Source organism: Syngnathus typhle, linkage group LG3 (assembly GCF_033458585.1).
Source record: "Syngnathus typhle isolate RoL2023-S1 ecotype Sweden linkage group LG3, RoL_Styp_1.0, whole genome shotgun sequence".
In the NCBI taxonomy this organism is placed as follows: domain Eukaryota; kingdom Metazoa; phylum Chordata; class Actinopteri; order Syngnathiformes; family Syngnathidae; genus Syngnathus; species Syngnathus typhle.
The window spans coordinates 20,297,576-20,311,220 of NC_083740.1; the positions used below are offsets into that span (position 1 = coordinate 20,297,576).

The 13,645-nt window shown below is 39.3% G+C and overlaps 1 protein-coding gene across 5 annotated transcripts in view; it reads right to left on the reverse strand.

The window, feature by feature from the left end:
• Positions 1–13,645, reverse strand: part of LOC133151183 (ribosomal protein S6 kinase beta-2-like) — a 47,883-nt gene that overhangs the window by 10,174 nt on the left and 24,064 nt on the right. For 4 of the 5 annotated variants that reach the window (XM_061273984.1, XM_061273985.1, XM_061273983.1 and 1 more), the window contains 5 exons: positions 11,079–11,141; positions 10,515–10,592; positions 10,276–10,383; positions 7,785–7,897; positions 1,699–2,958 (listed from right to left, as the gene is read on the reverse strand). In XM_061273984.1, coding sequence (XP_061129968.1) covers positions 2,781–2,958; positions 7,785–7,897; positions 10,276–10,383; positions 10,515–10,592; positions 11,079–11,141 — 540 coding nt within the window. In that variant the 3' untranslated portion in view covers positions 1,699–2,780. Of the gene's footprint in view, positions 1–1,698; positions 2,959–7,784; positions 7,898–10,275; positions 10,384–10,514; positions 10,593–11,078; positions 11,142–13,645 lie in introns of those variants that run through there. The other variant, XM_061273987.1, reaches the window with a different exon arrangement.

The following is a 13,645-nucleotide window of genomic DNA, read 5'->3' on the forward strand; positions in this document are numbered from 1 at the left end:
TGGATATTCCAAACAATTTTTTTGGAAACAAATGCATTTATTAACAGCATTAAAAAAATAATAATTCACTAAAAAACTGCTATCAATGATTCTCATAAAATACGACACTGTTATTATGAATAACAATCTCCATCACTTCAGTGCCTGCAGGTCAGATTAATGCAGTGCTTCTCAAATAGTGGGGCGCGCCCCCCTTGGGGGGCACCGTGCTATACCTGGGGGGGCGCGTGTGACCCTGGGGAACAGGCTTTTTTTTTGCAGTACTAGAATAAAGTGTAATTGCGCATCTTCCCAGCAGGGGGCAGTGGCGCTCTCATTGTTACTTCTGTGACGTTTGCGACAGTGCAACATTTTACGACTTACAAGACAAGTTAGGATAGTCACGGTGGGGAGGGGGGGCGCGAATAGTTTTCTTCTTGCTAGGGGGGGGCGTAACAGAAAATAATTGAGAAGCACTGGATTAATGAAAGATGTTTATCTTATGAGATCACATCAAACGGCAAACATTCTGACCAAATATATCATCTTGAAGAATCGGTGAAAGCATACATCCAAATAAAGTAATCAAAACAGCAACACGGTGAGGGGTATCTGAAAATCAGAGCAGAGTTTTAATTCGCAAACACCTGGTAACAGAGGTGAGGAAACGGGAAACACCTCCTTAAAGTAAGCCTTAAGAACTTGACAGGTTAAGATTAGTCACAAATAGGTGGTGCATCAATGTCCTTGAGCATCCTGCATTGTTTGAAAATGAGAATGGTCGCTAGTTTCAATCCCTGCTATGTGTACAAATCATATTCAAAATGCATCTTTTTACAATAAACTTGAGAGCCTCCCGTTCATTTTCAGTGGGAACAGTGTTGTTGGTCTCCCTTTTTTGCTAGTGCGTCATAGTCTGGAGTAAAATTTGTTGTGGCAATTCTTGGGCGAGATCCGAGGTGTTGGTCCGTTTACCTTGATCTGTGACGGGTTGATGTTGATGTGGCTGAACGTCACGTCGCGTACGTCGAGCCAAATTGGCCACTCTTTTTTAACATTCGGCACTCACTTCTTTTTTTCGGGCCACTCATTTTAATGGAAGGATTCCAGGGGAAGGTTTGTGGGTGGCTTTAGCGCAAAACTGCATCTGAAAGCTCAGCGCGCGAATTATAAGAATGCTGTCGTCAAAACCCACGCTCTAAATTCGGGACTGATACGAATAGAGCGAGAGTGCGCCAAGTCCGTACTACGGAGTACGTACACGCACTTGTGAGTGTGCACCGAGCTTTCTGACACGGCTTCCGGTAGTAAATGCGCAGGCGAGCGCTTCGCCATCTACTGGGAAAACGCAGTCATTGCAGGCAAAATGACCAAAAAAAAAAAAAAGTTAAATAATACAATTTGTTCAGGGTTGGCGGGCCGGATTAAACGGTCCCGTGGGCCGGATGTGGCCCGCGGGCCGTAGTTTGCCCACCCCTGGTCTAATACTATTACAACCAGGGCTGCCAGTTTAAACACGTACGACGGGGGTCCCAAAACTTTTTCCTGTGAAGCCGACATAACTTTTCCCTTCTCTGATGGGGGGGGCGGGGTCAGTTTGTAACAAAAAAAGTGTGACGATTGCAGGAGTGCCTAAACGTAAAAATGTATTGTTTTCCAGAGAGCACAAGCAATTAACCCTTTCTGGATTCTTCACAGAACAAAATAACAGATAACAAATTGTAGCATTACTTTTATTTACTTGTCAGTGGTATGACAGTGACATAACGATATAATTCACCAATCCACCAAATCATCCGTAAATCCACTCAATATTAGTTGAAATATTATTATTGCAATTGCAATGAATTTCCACAAGTGTTCTGTACAGTCCATATTGATTAAAGAATTGCACACTATACACTAGCAGCACCATAATATATAATTCCTTAACTTAATATAGATAAATAAAATATTTGAACACAATCTACACCAAATTTCTGTGCTATAATTATTACACAGGCGCAAATATGTGGGGAAATCGTTTAAAACAAAACAAAAACAAAACAAATCACCGGTCAGAGCCAGTAATAAAAATACCTCGGCTTGAAGTGCACTAACTTGTTGCTGGTTACACAATTGGTTATTGTGCATTTTTTGTACAATTGGTTATTGTGCATTTTATGTACAAGTCTCTTTATTGTCTAATCATTCTCGTATTAAATTGTTGCATTCATCCTGCGGGCATTTCAAAACCGGTACCAGGGATCACTGGTTATATTTTTAAATTAAAAAAATTTCTTTTGGGATGATCCATTTATATCCTTGTTCTGTTATGTAATCAGGTTATGCGGTAAAAAAAAAAAAAAAAGGGTTTTACATGTGACTGTCTTATTTTGCATGTATATACTGGAAACAACTTTGCATGACATTTCCATCTACTAATTACTGTCAACCTGTGACAACTTTGGTATGACTTTTGGTTGACTATCTAAAAACCAAAAAGTTTCTAAAAGTCAAACTGTTCCCAATCAGTCAGTTTACTGACCTTTTAGGCGCGTACCTGATGTTTAATGGTTGTCATTCCCGTGGTACAATAAATATCATTGTTCCTAATTTTAGGATGCATTAAGGAAGAAGCATTGAAAATTCATCCACTATGGCAAGTGTGGACTGAAAGCAATTTGTACTTCACATGCCATGAATTAACAAAGAAGCCCCGCCCAAAAAAACACAAATATCACTTTGTACCCCCGCCGTTTAAATAACTGGAAAGGTTAACCTGACCAGAGCTGGCAGTGCAAGCATGCTTAAGCCCCTCCTCATCTGTGATGTCCCTTCACCTTATTGTTCCTGGCAGGGGTCTTGATAGGCATACTGGCAGATCCGTTCTCCTTTGGCACAGGGGATGAAGATACTGACGAAGACTTGGGAGAAAAAGGTCCTGGCTCTCCATCAATATTTGACTTGAAGGGCCCAGCAGGGGAAAATTTCAGAGGACTTTAAAGAAAATGAAACAAACAAAATTTCAAAAATAAAGAATGGAAATAAAGCTAATGACAGAGTTAAACTGCAATGATATTATTATCGTGTATCCCGTACATGTAACAGATTCTGTATAACAAACAGCTTATGTGGTTTGACACAACTGATATCTTAGTGTTGATGAGCTAAATAACAACACACCAGTATTCTTGACAACATGAAAATAATTACCGTCTTATATACGGTTATAGGGACTATAGAACCTGAAGAAGATGAAGAGACATGGTAGTAGAAGGGGGAGTTTCACAAACGCGTACTGTCATGTCTTTCATGTCTTTGTAGTCTGTGATCAGTGTTAAGATAGAGTAGGTCACGTGACTAGAATCAGGAAGTAAGCGCATGTTTCAGCACAGTGTTGTAGAGAACGCTGCTTGTTCTATTCTCTCCTGCAGTTCGGCAAAACTACTACCTACATTTTGTGTTATACAAGGCATCGTTGGTTTGTATCTTTGTTTCAGTAATTATGGATCGAAATAGATCTTTTGAGTCTTGAAATTATAGTTTTCTGTGACGTTAGACGATAGGATAAAAGCATGATTGAAATTTCATATCAATGTAATTAATTTAGTTCGTATGACTCATTATACAATGTGGTTTGTATTCTCCTAGTTTCACCCTTTCCCTTGTTATTAAACCTGGAGTGAACCTTCAACGAGGCCTTCAGAGTCTTGATGAGTGAAAGTGGTTGAGCTTACTGTCTTCGGATATTCAATATATTTGGAGGGCAGGATACGTACAAAAAAACAGGTTGGGAGGAAACCTAAACCAGATAGGATTACAAGCATATGGAGGTGAAGAGAGGAGGTGGTTGTCAAACAAAAGTGTGTAATGAGTTCAAGGGGGTGGACCTAAGGAAAGGATAAAAGAGAGTCGTACAGATTGGCAAGGCAGTAGGACCATGCTGGGAAAGATTTGCACCTGGGTAGGATGATTAAAGAAAGAAATGGAAATGTGCCGATAAGTGAGGAAAGGAGGCAGAGTACATGGAAGTGGTACTTTGCGGAGTTGATGAATGAGGAAAACAAAAGAGGGGAAAAAAGACAGAGGAGCTGGAAACTGAAATGGAGGTAGGCTAGATGATAAAACTGTGACTGTTTGGACCATATTCACTGAAGCAGTTATTTGTCTTAATGTTTTCAAAGAAACGTGCGCTATTACTGCAGAGTATTCTTAAGGGGGAAAGAATTACAACATGTCACAGAATTCAAATAACTCGGCGTGTTACTTAATTCCACTCTGTCCTTCAAAAATCATATTAAAAGACTTGCCAATACTGTCAAATTTAACCGTGCAAATTTTAAACAAATTAGGTATTCTTTTTAACATTTGGTATTGCCAGAATGGTTCTTCATTCAACGATTTCTTTTATTATATTGAATACTGCATCACAAGTTGGTCCCTCACCACAGCAACCAATTTGAAATTAATTGGATCACTGTACAAAAAATCTCAAAGTTTTTTTACCTTAAACCTAAGTCTTTTCATGTATGTAATATTTTGAACGAGCACAATGTGTACATTTTGAACATTTTTGAAAATTGTAAGTATGTATCCTTCATTTATATAGCGCTAGATTGCCTGTCCTTGTTCTAACGTATGAAAACAAAAGACAATTTGAAATTAATTGAATCACTGTACGAAAAATCTCTTAAAGTGTTTTACCAAAAACCTAATACTTTTCATGTAATATTTTGAATGAGAAAAAAGGTTTACATTTTGAACATTTTATCAATTTTAAGTACCGTAATTTTCGGACTATAAGTCGCTGGGTTTTTTCATAGTTTGGGTGGGGGGGCGACTTATATTCAGGAGCGACTTATATAAATATATATGTTGTTTTTTTTCACTTTTTGGGGCATTTTATGGCTGGTGCGATTTATACTCCGGTGCGATTTATAGTCCGAAAATTACGGTATGTATGCTTCATTTACAAAGCGCTACATTGACTAGCCTGTCCTCCGGTGTCTACCTTGTTCAAACGTATAACTTAAATTTGCCTGAGAACCAGGGCCTCCAGAAGAGATTTTGAGGTCGAACACTCTGTGAGGGCCACTGACATCTGGAACAGTCTTCCTCTGCATATCCAGGAGATCCCTACACTGATCAGCGTTGAGAGCTCAACTCAAACTATGGCTGAGAACAAACAGGTCATGTGACCGCTAGACTCCTTACATTTCCCTTGTGTTACTTACACAAATTGCATGTTATATTTTTTTTCCTATTTATTCATATGCATTTATATGTATATTTTCTTATGTATTGGCTTGCCTGGGGACTACGGATGAAAACTAGGTACCGTAATTTTCAGACTATAAGTGGCATTTTTTTCCATAGTCTGGGTGGAGGGGCGACTTATACTCAGGAGCGACTTATATACATATAGATGTTTTTTTTCACTTTTTTGGGCATTTTATGGCTGGTGCGATGTAAACTCCGGTGCGACTTATAGTCCGAAAATTACGGTAATTAGCTATAATCTTGCATATTTACATTTGTTTTAATACTGATGTTCATTGATGTGCATTGTCCCAATCAGGGCTGTGGACTCGGTCGGATTTTTGCACCGAGTCAGAGTCCGAGTCCGGCCTCTTGGCCATGAGTCAGAGTCCGAGTCCGAGTCCGGCTGTCCATTTTTTCTGTTAATTCATGTGACTGCTTAGTCTTTATTCAAGGCTAATTTAGATCAAAATCTAAATAATTACAACAGTTTTGTGATGGCTTTGTCTTTATTAAACATATAAACGAATACAATAAACAGATACTTTCAAGTTTTAATCATTAATTACACCATTATAGCTCAGACATTTATCTAAACACAAATAATTAGTGACGACCCCCTATTTGGAAAGCGAAAAACCCATGTCGTACGGCGTCAGCACTATGTTGTTTTCAATAAAAACATGAACTCACGTTTGCGTCAGTCAATTTTGATTTTTATAAAGGATTATTCTCATTTGATGCCATCCGCGTTCTGCCATTGAAGCGGGGTGCATTCAAAGACCAGTCGTACAGACGGAACACTCATTCACTTCACCAAAACGCAACAATATAATTACGTGAGCTCTTTGCATAAACATCGATGCAAAGAAACTCCTCTTTTTGGGTACAGGCTACAAGGAGTATATATTACAAAGGAGACTTTCTACTTAATTGTGACCATCATTCATCCATCCATCCATTTTATTTTATTACTCAGGTATTTTCAAAGCAAATTAATATTGTTGCATTTATTAAGTTGCTTTAACATGACAGCGCAATATAATTAAAAGCTGACACGATAGCAATGTCAAACGTGTTCATTTAAGAAAAAGCCACACACGTTTTGTGATCAAATCTTTCATAACGAGAATGATTTGAGTGAATTGATTTTACAATTTTTATCCCCCCTCCCCACCATCTGTCACTTTGCTTGGGACAAAAGGAGCCTTCAGAACTGAAATTTTGTCTCAATTATTCATTCAAATCAATTCACTCAAATCATTCTCGTTATGAAAGATTTGATCACAAAACGTTTCCGTCTGTACGACTGGTTTTTGAATGCACCCCGCTTCAAGGGCAGAACGCGGATGAATTTAAAGACATCAAATGAGAATAATTCTTTATAAAAATTAAAATTGACTGACGCAAACGTGAGTTCTTCATGTTTTTATTGAAAACAACATAGTGCTGACGCCGTACGACATCGGTTTTTCGCTATAATTCGGTATAATTTGACGTAGTCCAAACTCACCCAAAGTTAAGGTTTCATGGCAATATTATTGTCATAATTGTCTGGACCATATATGATATTTGTTTAATGGTAGTTATTGATAGATCTTGAAGATGTCAAGTTATAGGTGCATATAGCACGTTCATTGTAAGAGGGGAAGAGATGTTGTGTATTTTGGGCTAACTCAAATTCCGTAGTAGAAAAACCCCGGAAGTGGGATGGGCGCATTCTGTGTTGTTGTGGTACGCCCTGTGAACGCACTGTGAGTAAGGAATAAAGCAGTTATCATTCACATCGTTGTCCGACCTATTCTTGCTATCTAAGAACCTGGAAAATAGTAAGGATATAACATATATCACGGGTCATTACGGTGAGTTTGGTGGAGTTTTTACTGCTTCTTACAACTCCTACCGGGCTGACTGTAACGTGACACTCTCTGGCTGCGTTTTGCCTCTTTTTTTTTTTTATTGTCGGACTCGGTGGACTCGGTCAAAATCAGCACTGAGTCCGAGTCCGGCAAAAATGACCGAGTCCGACCGAGTCCGAGTCCCCGAGTCCGAACCGAGTCCACAGCCCTGGTCCCAATTGAAATAACTCAATTAATATGAATAACTATTTACTATAATTTGTGGGTTTATTTGTTAGACCCCGCACCCAACAATTTGTTTTGAGTATTTCAGTACTGTCGCATGAACAAACTCAATAAATTGACCTTTGAAGTAAGTCATTGTAACATTTCTTAGCGGCATGTTAAGATGTGTATTTAAGCATCCCTGGTTTAGAGTAATAAAGACTCTCGAATGTGTAGAACACACCTGCCAATTTTGAGTTGTGAAAAATAGGGAGACTACCCCCCCAATCGGCAAATAAGCCCAACGTTTCTTTGCCAGATTTCAAGTTTTTTTGGCCTTATATTTGCTACAAGAAAGAAAATGCATACAGAGCGTTTTTGGCATGAGTATGAGACAAGACGACAAGATGACGCTTGTGAGATGGGGCCAATTCACAAAAAAGCCACATCTTATTTAAAAAGGTTTGGTGGGAAAGTTGCAGGTAGCCTAATATGTGTTACCTGTTAGGTGTGCGTGGACTACTGTTGTGTCGGCGAGCAGGCCGCATTCGGGGTTCAAAGGAGAAACCTTCTTTTAAACTGTCCAGGACTGAAGGAGCCACATAGGTGAAACCCTGATGGAAATGAAGGACATTTTCACATCAGCCACAAATGTTATCATGGAAATTACAACGCAAGTCTTTGTGGGAAAATATTACAACCCTATGCCAGCTACTGTATCACAACCCTTTGCCAGTTACTGCATCACAACCCTGTGATAACCTTGAAACATTTGGAAAACAATGTGTAAACCTTAGCGCTAGTGATTTAATTTCCGTGACTAATTTAAAGGGGTTTGATAAGTCGTCGGAAGAGCACTCCGTTGTGCAACCACAGAGACGGCAAATGGTAAGTGCTGCTTAATCTTAATATGACTGCTTATGCTAATAGGACAGAACGTCCCTACATGATCGCTACCTCAATTGGTAAGTATACGTGGGGTCACCAACACGGTGCCCGCGGGCACCAAGTCGCCCGCGAGGACCGCGTGAGTCACCCGCAGGGCTGTTCTAAAATTAGCTCAAAACAGCGGCACTTATCAGTGAGCTGCATCTATTTATTTTATTTTTGCTATTCTTGTTTAAATCACACTTTCGTGTGACAATTAATAAGAACATATAGTTAAAGCTAAGTTGAGAAACTTGACTATTTCAGACGTGTGTGTCAAACTGGTAACCCTTTGCCTTAATCAGTACCCAGGAAGTAGCCATCGGTTTAAGAAAGGTTGGTGACCCCTGCGTTAGAGGTAAAAAAAAAACAAAATTTTTTTGTGTTTCTTTCCTATCTTTAGACTTTCTAAATAACGTGCTTTTGGGGCTAACACGATTACCAAAATATGGACCCACATTTCATGTAAAATCGAGGTTCAGGTGTCGTAAATAAATAAATCAACTTTTGACATCTCTCTCTGAGGAAAAATATGTACACTATAGTTTAATAGTAGGGGTGTAACGATTCATCGATACACATCGATTAATCAATATAATGCTCTGCGATTTATTGGCATCGATGCTAAACGTAAACATCGATTTATATCGCCGTGTTTGACCTCGGACATTAGACGCGACTTTATTTCGAAATCCAGTTCATTGTTGCTTGCTTCCTCTTTCCGGGAGCAGGGAGCAGTGCGCGGTGTTGTGTTGTGAGCAGAGCAGGCACGTGAAAGGGGAGTCGACAACTAGTACGCGGCTCCTGGGCTGGTGCTATGGCTAGTGTCCAAAAAGACGAAGAAATTTGCTCCCCTTTAGGCTTCAAGTCATTCGTTTGGAAATACTTTGAATTCCAAAGATAAGATGGCTCAACGGACAAGACACGTGCAGTTTGTAAATCATGCCATGCGGTGATCAAATATTTTAAAGAAATAACACGACATCAAAGTTCAGTGTTAAAATAAGCACTTTGTATACTACAATACTCTTGTAATTTCCTAAATAAAAAGTTTGCAGTACCTTGTTGATTTTGCGTATGAATTGTTATAAATCAGGAGATTGTTCTATATTTTTTATTTAAAAAAAATATATATCGATCGTAGAGCACTATATAGTGAATGAATCGGAGCAGGCTTTAAGATATCGGCAAATATCGTATTGTAGTTCTTTGTATCGATATGATATCGTATCGTGACAAAACCCGCGATTTACACCCCTATTTAATAGTATTGGGCAATTGAGTAGAAGTCCTTTCTTGCTGTGAACTGAAATGCTTTGGATTTGACATCAAACTGGCTCTAAAAGCAAAATACTGCAGCCATTTCCCCCTCAAGTATTTAATTGCATGCATCCATTATCAGAACTGCTTAGCATTTTTTAACCCATAAAGTTTTCATGTGACTTAAGTTGTGTTGTCAAAGCCTACTGTTTGCATAATTGGCAGAAGATACATATGACATGAGCAAAAAAGATCTGCCAACAAGTATTTAAAAAATCTTGGGAGAAAGTTTTATGGACTGATGTGACAATGTATTTTATGTATTTTAAACTAGAGTAAAGCAACAAGAAAATATTGGCTCATGATTTCAAACACTACAAACATGTAATGTTGATGATGTAATGTCAGGGCTTGGACTTCTTACATGGCCGCTTCCGGAGTGGCCACAATAATCTTTATCAATCTAACATGTCAGCAAAGTGAACTCGGACGTCGACAGGAACAGTCTCATACAAACTGACTGATTGGGGGAACCAAAATGCAACAAAAATAATGATGCAAAAAACACAATATCAAACCAACAAAGGAGTTCATCAGAGGAAAGACGTGGGAGGTTTTAGACCCGCCCATTTCAATTTACTAACTTCAAACACGGCATAACATGCATTCTACCTGGTTAAGGAAAGTGAAAGAAGTAAAATTCCTGAAATTAACTAACAGTAAGAGGCTGAAAACATTGCTTTAAAATGATTGACTAAAATGCAAGGCAAAACACTTTAGATAAATTTGTTTTTTTACAACTCACAGCAAAGGTGAGCTCTCCGCTTTGGCTGAGTGAGGAATCATCTGGACTGTCCACTGGTGTCTGTCTGGTAAATCTGGTGTCAAACTGGCTTATATCGTCATCGGACTGCTACATGGACAAAGAAATGTTCAAACAATCCCATTAGAGAAAAGAAGTGTGAAGAGGGAATTACTGAATGAAGGATTTGTAGTCAATGAGACATGACAGCAGCTTAATGTCAAATGTTTCAAATGTTTTACCAGCTGTGGCTTGTATGGTGGCTCAACTTTCTTATTTAGAAGATCATCCCACTTGATTTGCTTGAAGAATGGATGTCTCTGGAAGGGGAGGGGGGGTACATAAGCATGTTTACATTGCACTAAAAGCCATTAGCTCATTGACATCTTCCATGTTTGTATTGGCCATAAAGCAAAGTTTGTTGACATGATTATGGCCAACATGTGTCATTAGAGATTGCTGATCAACCACCTTCTTGTCATCCTCTCAATGCCTGGTCAAAGGCTGTACAATACATAAGACACTGTGGTCGCATGAGGTGGTTTCAAGAGCCCTGTGACGGTGTCAGCATCTTGAGGAAGAAAAAATACTCTGTTCGTATGCTGTGAGATGCCACTTTAAGAAATCTGAGGTTGTTCACAAGATTTTGGAAAGACAACTGAATAATTATCCTAATGTGTCAAAATGAAAAACAACTGATTGTTATTTGCCGATTTTACTGGTCCATCCTACAATAAGCTATGTGGACCCTGACATACAACATCTTTCAAACCTCTGCGCTTTGTAGGTGTGGAAATGCCACTTACTTTGATATCATCACAGTCTGCTTTACTGGAGCCAAGTCTTTGGGCGGGATTCTTCTTCAACAGCTGGAAACAGAAAAGGACTAATCAGATTCAATGAGGCATAAAAACCCTCACTTTATTTTGGTTATGTTTAAACTCAACCCAGTACAAATGCTGCATGAATTCAATTTTGTTATGTACAAAAGAAATCTGTCTGCAGGTTATCGCCCTGTAATTCACATAATTTAGTTGGACTGCTCGTGCAACAGACTATTCTGCTAGATATGTATCACAAAGTTCCATGAGATGGACCAGTGTTGAAAACCAGATGACCAATAAAAATGTGGTTTAACATTTAGAATTAGAAGTACTTTATATTCTAATTTGTCAAGTTTAATAGTCAATACCTTTTGTCTTTAATGCAACATGGATTCACTTTGTGGATATGAAACACTGCTATTGATGTAATTTCCTCTGCAGATCATAGATATTTAGTGACTTGAATTAGATTCCCTGAGTTATTATTAAACTGGCTTGGCAAGAGGACTAAAGTGAAATGATTGATTGTTTTAGTATGCAAGTAATCTGAGGGCCATGCTAAAAGTGAACAAGCTTAAAGTTAACAAAAATCTTGCTTAACAGCAGGAAACCACTTACCATATAACAAACATTGTTGATCGGTTTGATTAAAGTGATTTGGATGAATGAAAATGACTATTGTAGGTTTGATCTCCCCTGAGTATTGTTTTGAAAATTATAGTGCCCTCCGTGATTATTTCCACCCCTGATTGACGTATGACAAGCCTTAAAACAAATAAAATTTTCATGCAGAAGCATATTCTCATATACAGTGCCTTGCGAAAGTATTCGGCCCCCTTGAACCTTTCAACATTTCGCCACATTTCAGGCTTCGAACATAAAGATATAAAATTTTATTTTTTTGTCAGGAATCAACAACAAGTGGGACACAATCATGAAGTGGAACGAAATTTATTGGATAATTTAAACTTTTTTAACAAACAAAAAACTGAAAAGTGGGGCGTGCAATATTATTCGGCCCCTTTACTTTCATTGCAGCAAACTCACTCCAGAGGTTCAGTGAGGATCTTTGAGTGATCCAATGTTGTCCTAAATGACTGATGATGATAAATAGAATGCACCTGTGTGTAATCAAATCTCCGTATAAATGCACTTGCTCTTTGATAGTCTCAGGGTTCTGTTTAAAGCGCAGAGAGAACCATGAAGACAAAGGAACACACCAGGCAGGTCCGAGATACTGTTGTGGAGAAGTTTAAAGCCAGATTCGGATACAAAAATATTTCCCAAGCTTTAAACATCTCAAGGAGCACTGTGCAAGCAATTATATTGAAATGGAAGGAGTATCAGACCACTGCAAATCTACCAAGACCCCGGCCGTACCTCCAAACCTTCATCTCAAACAAGGAAAAGACTGATCAGAGATGCAGCCAAGAGGCCCATGATCACTCTGGATTAACTGCAGATAACTACAGCTGAGGTGGGAGAGTCTGTCCATAGGACAACAATCAGTCGTGCACTGCACAAATCTGGCCTTTATGGAAGAGTGGCAAGAAGAAAGCCATTTCTCAAAGATATCCATAAAATAAAAAGTCTCGTTTAAAGTTTGCCACAAGCCACCTGGGAGACACACCAAACATGTGGAAGAAGGTGCTCTGGTCAGATGAAACCAAAATCTAACTTTTTGGGCACAATGCAAAACGCTATGTTTGGCGTAGAAGCAACACAGCTCATCACCCTGAACACACCATCCCCACTGTCAAACATGGTGGTGGCAGCATCATGGTTTGGGCCTGCTTTTCTTCAGCAGGGACAGGGAAGATGGCTAAAATTGATGGGAAGATGGATGGAGCCAAATACAGGACCATTCTGGAAGGAAACCTGTTGGGAGTCTGCAAAAGACCTAAGACTGGGACGGAGATTTATCTTCCAACAGGACAATGATCCAAAACATAAAGCCAAATCTACAATGGAATGGTTCACAAATAGATGTATCCAGGCGTTAGAATGGCCAAGTCAAAGTCCAGACCTGAATCCAATCGAGAATCTGTGGAAAGAGCTGCAGACTGCTGTTCACAAACGCTCCCCATCCAACCTCACTGAGCTTGAGCTGTTTTGCAAGGAAGAATGGGCAAGAAGTCCAATCTATCGATGTGCAAAACTGATAGAGACATACCCCAAGCGACTTGCAGCTGTAATTGCAACTGAAGCCTGAAATGTCGCGAAATGTTGAAAGGTTCAAGGGGGCCGTATACTTTCGCAAGGCACTGTAGGAATGGTTCATCAAACACAGAATAACAAGCTTCCCTTGGCCATCGCAGTCAACCGACCTCAATCTCACTGCATAAAAAGGAGAGTGCAGAGGAGCGGACTCTGGTCGCTGGATGTTTTTGAGAGATTATGCTAGAAGGGGTGGCCTCAGATGGCGCTTTCTGTATTCGCCCATTTTGTGAAATGTAGATGATTCAGTAGTTTTGTTGGCAACGGGGCACAGAGTAGGGTGTTAAAAGCCACACAATTTGATGTAAATAAAAAAAAGAAATTATGTTAAC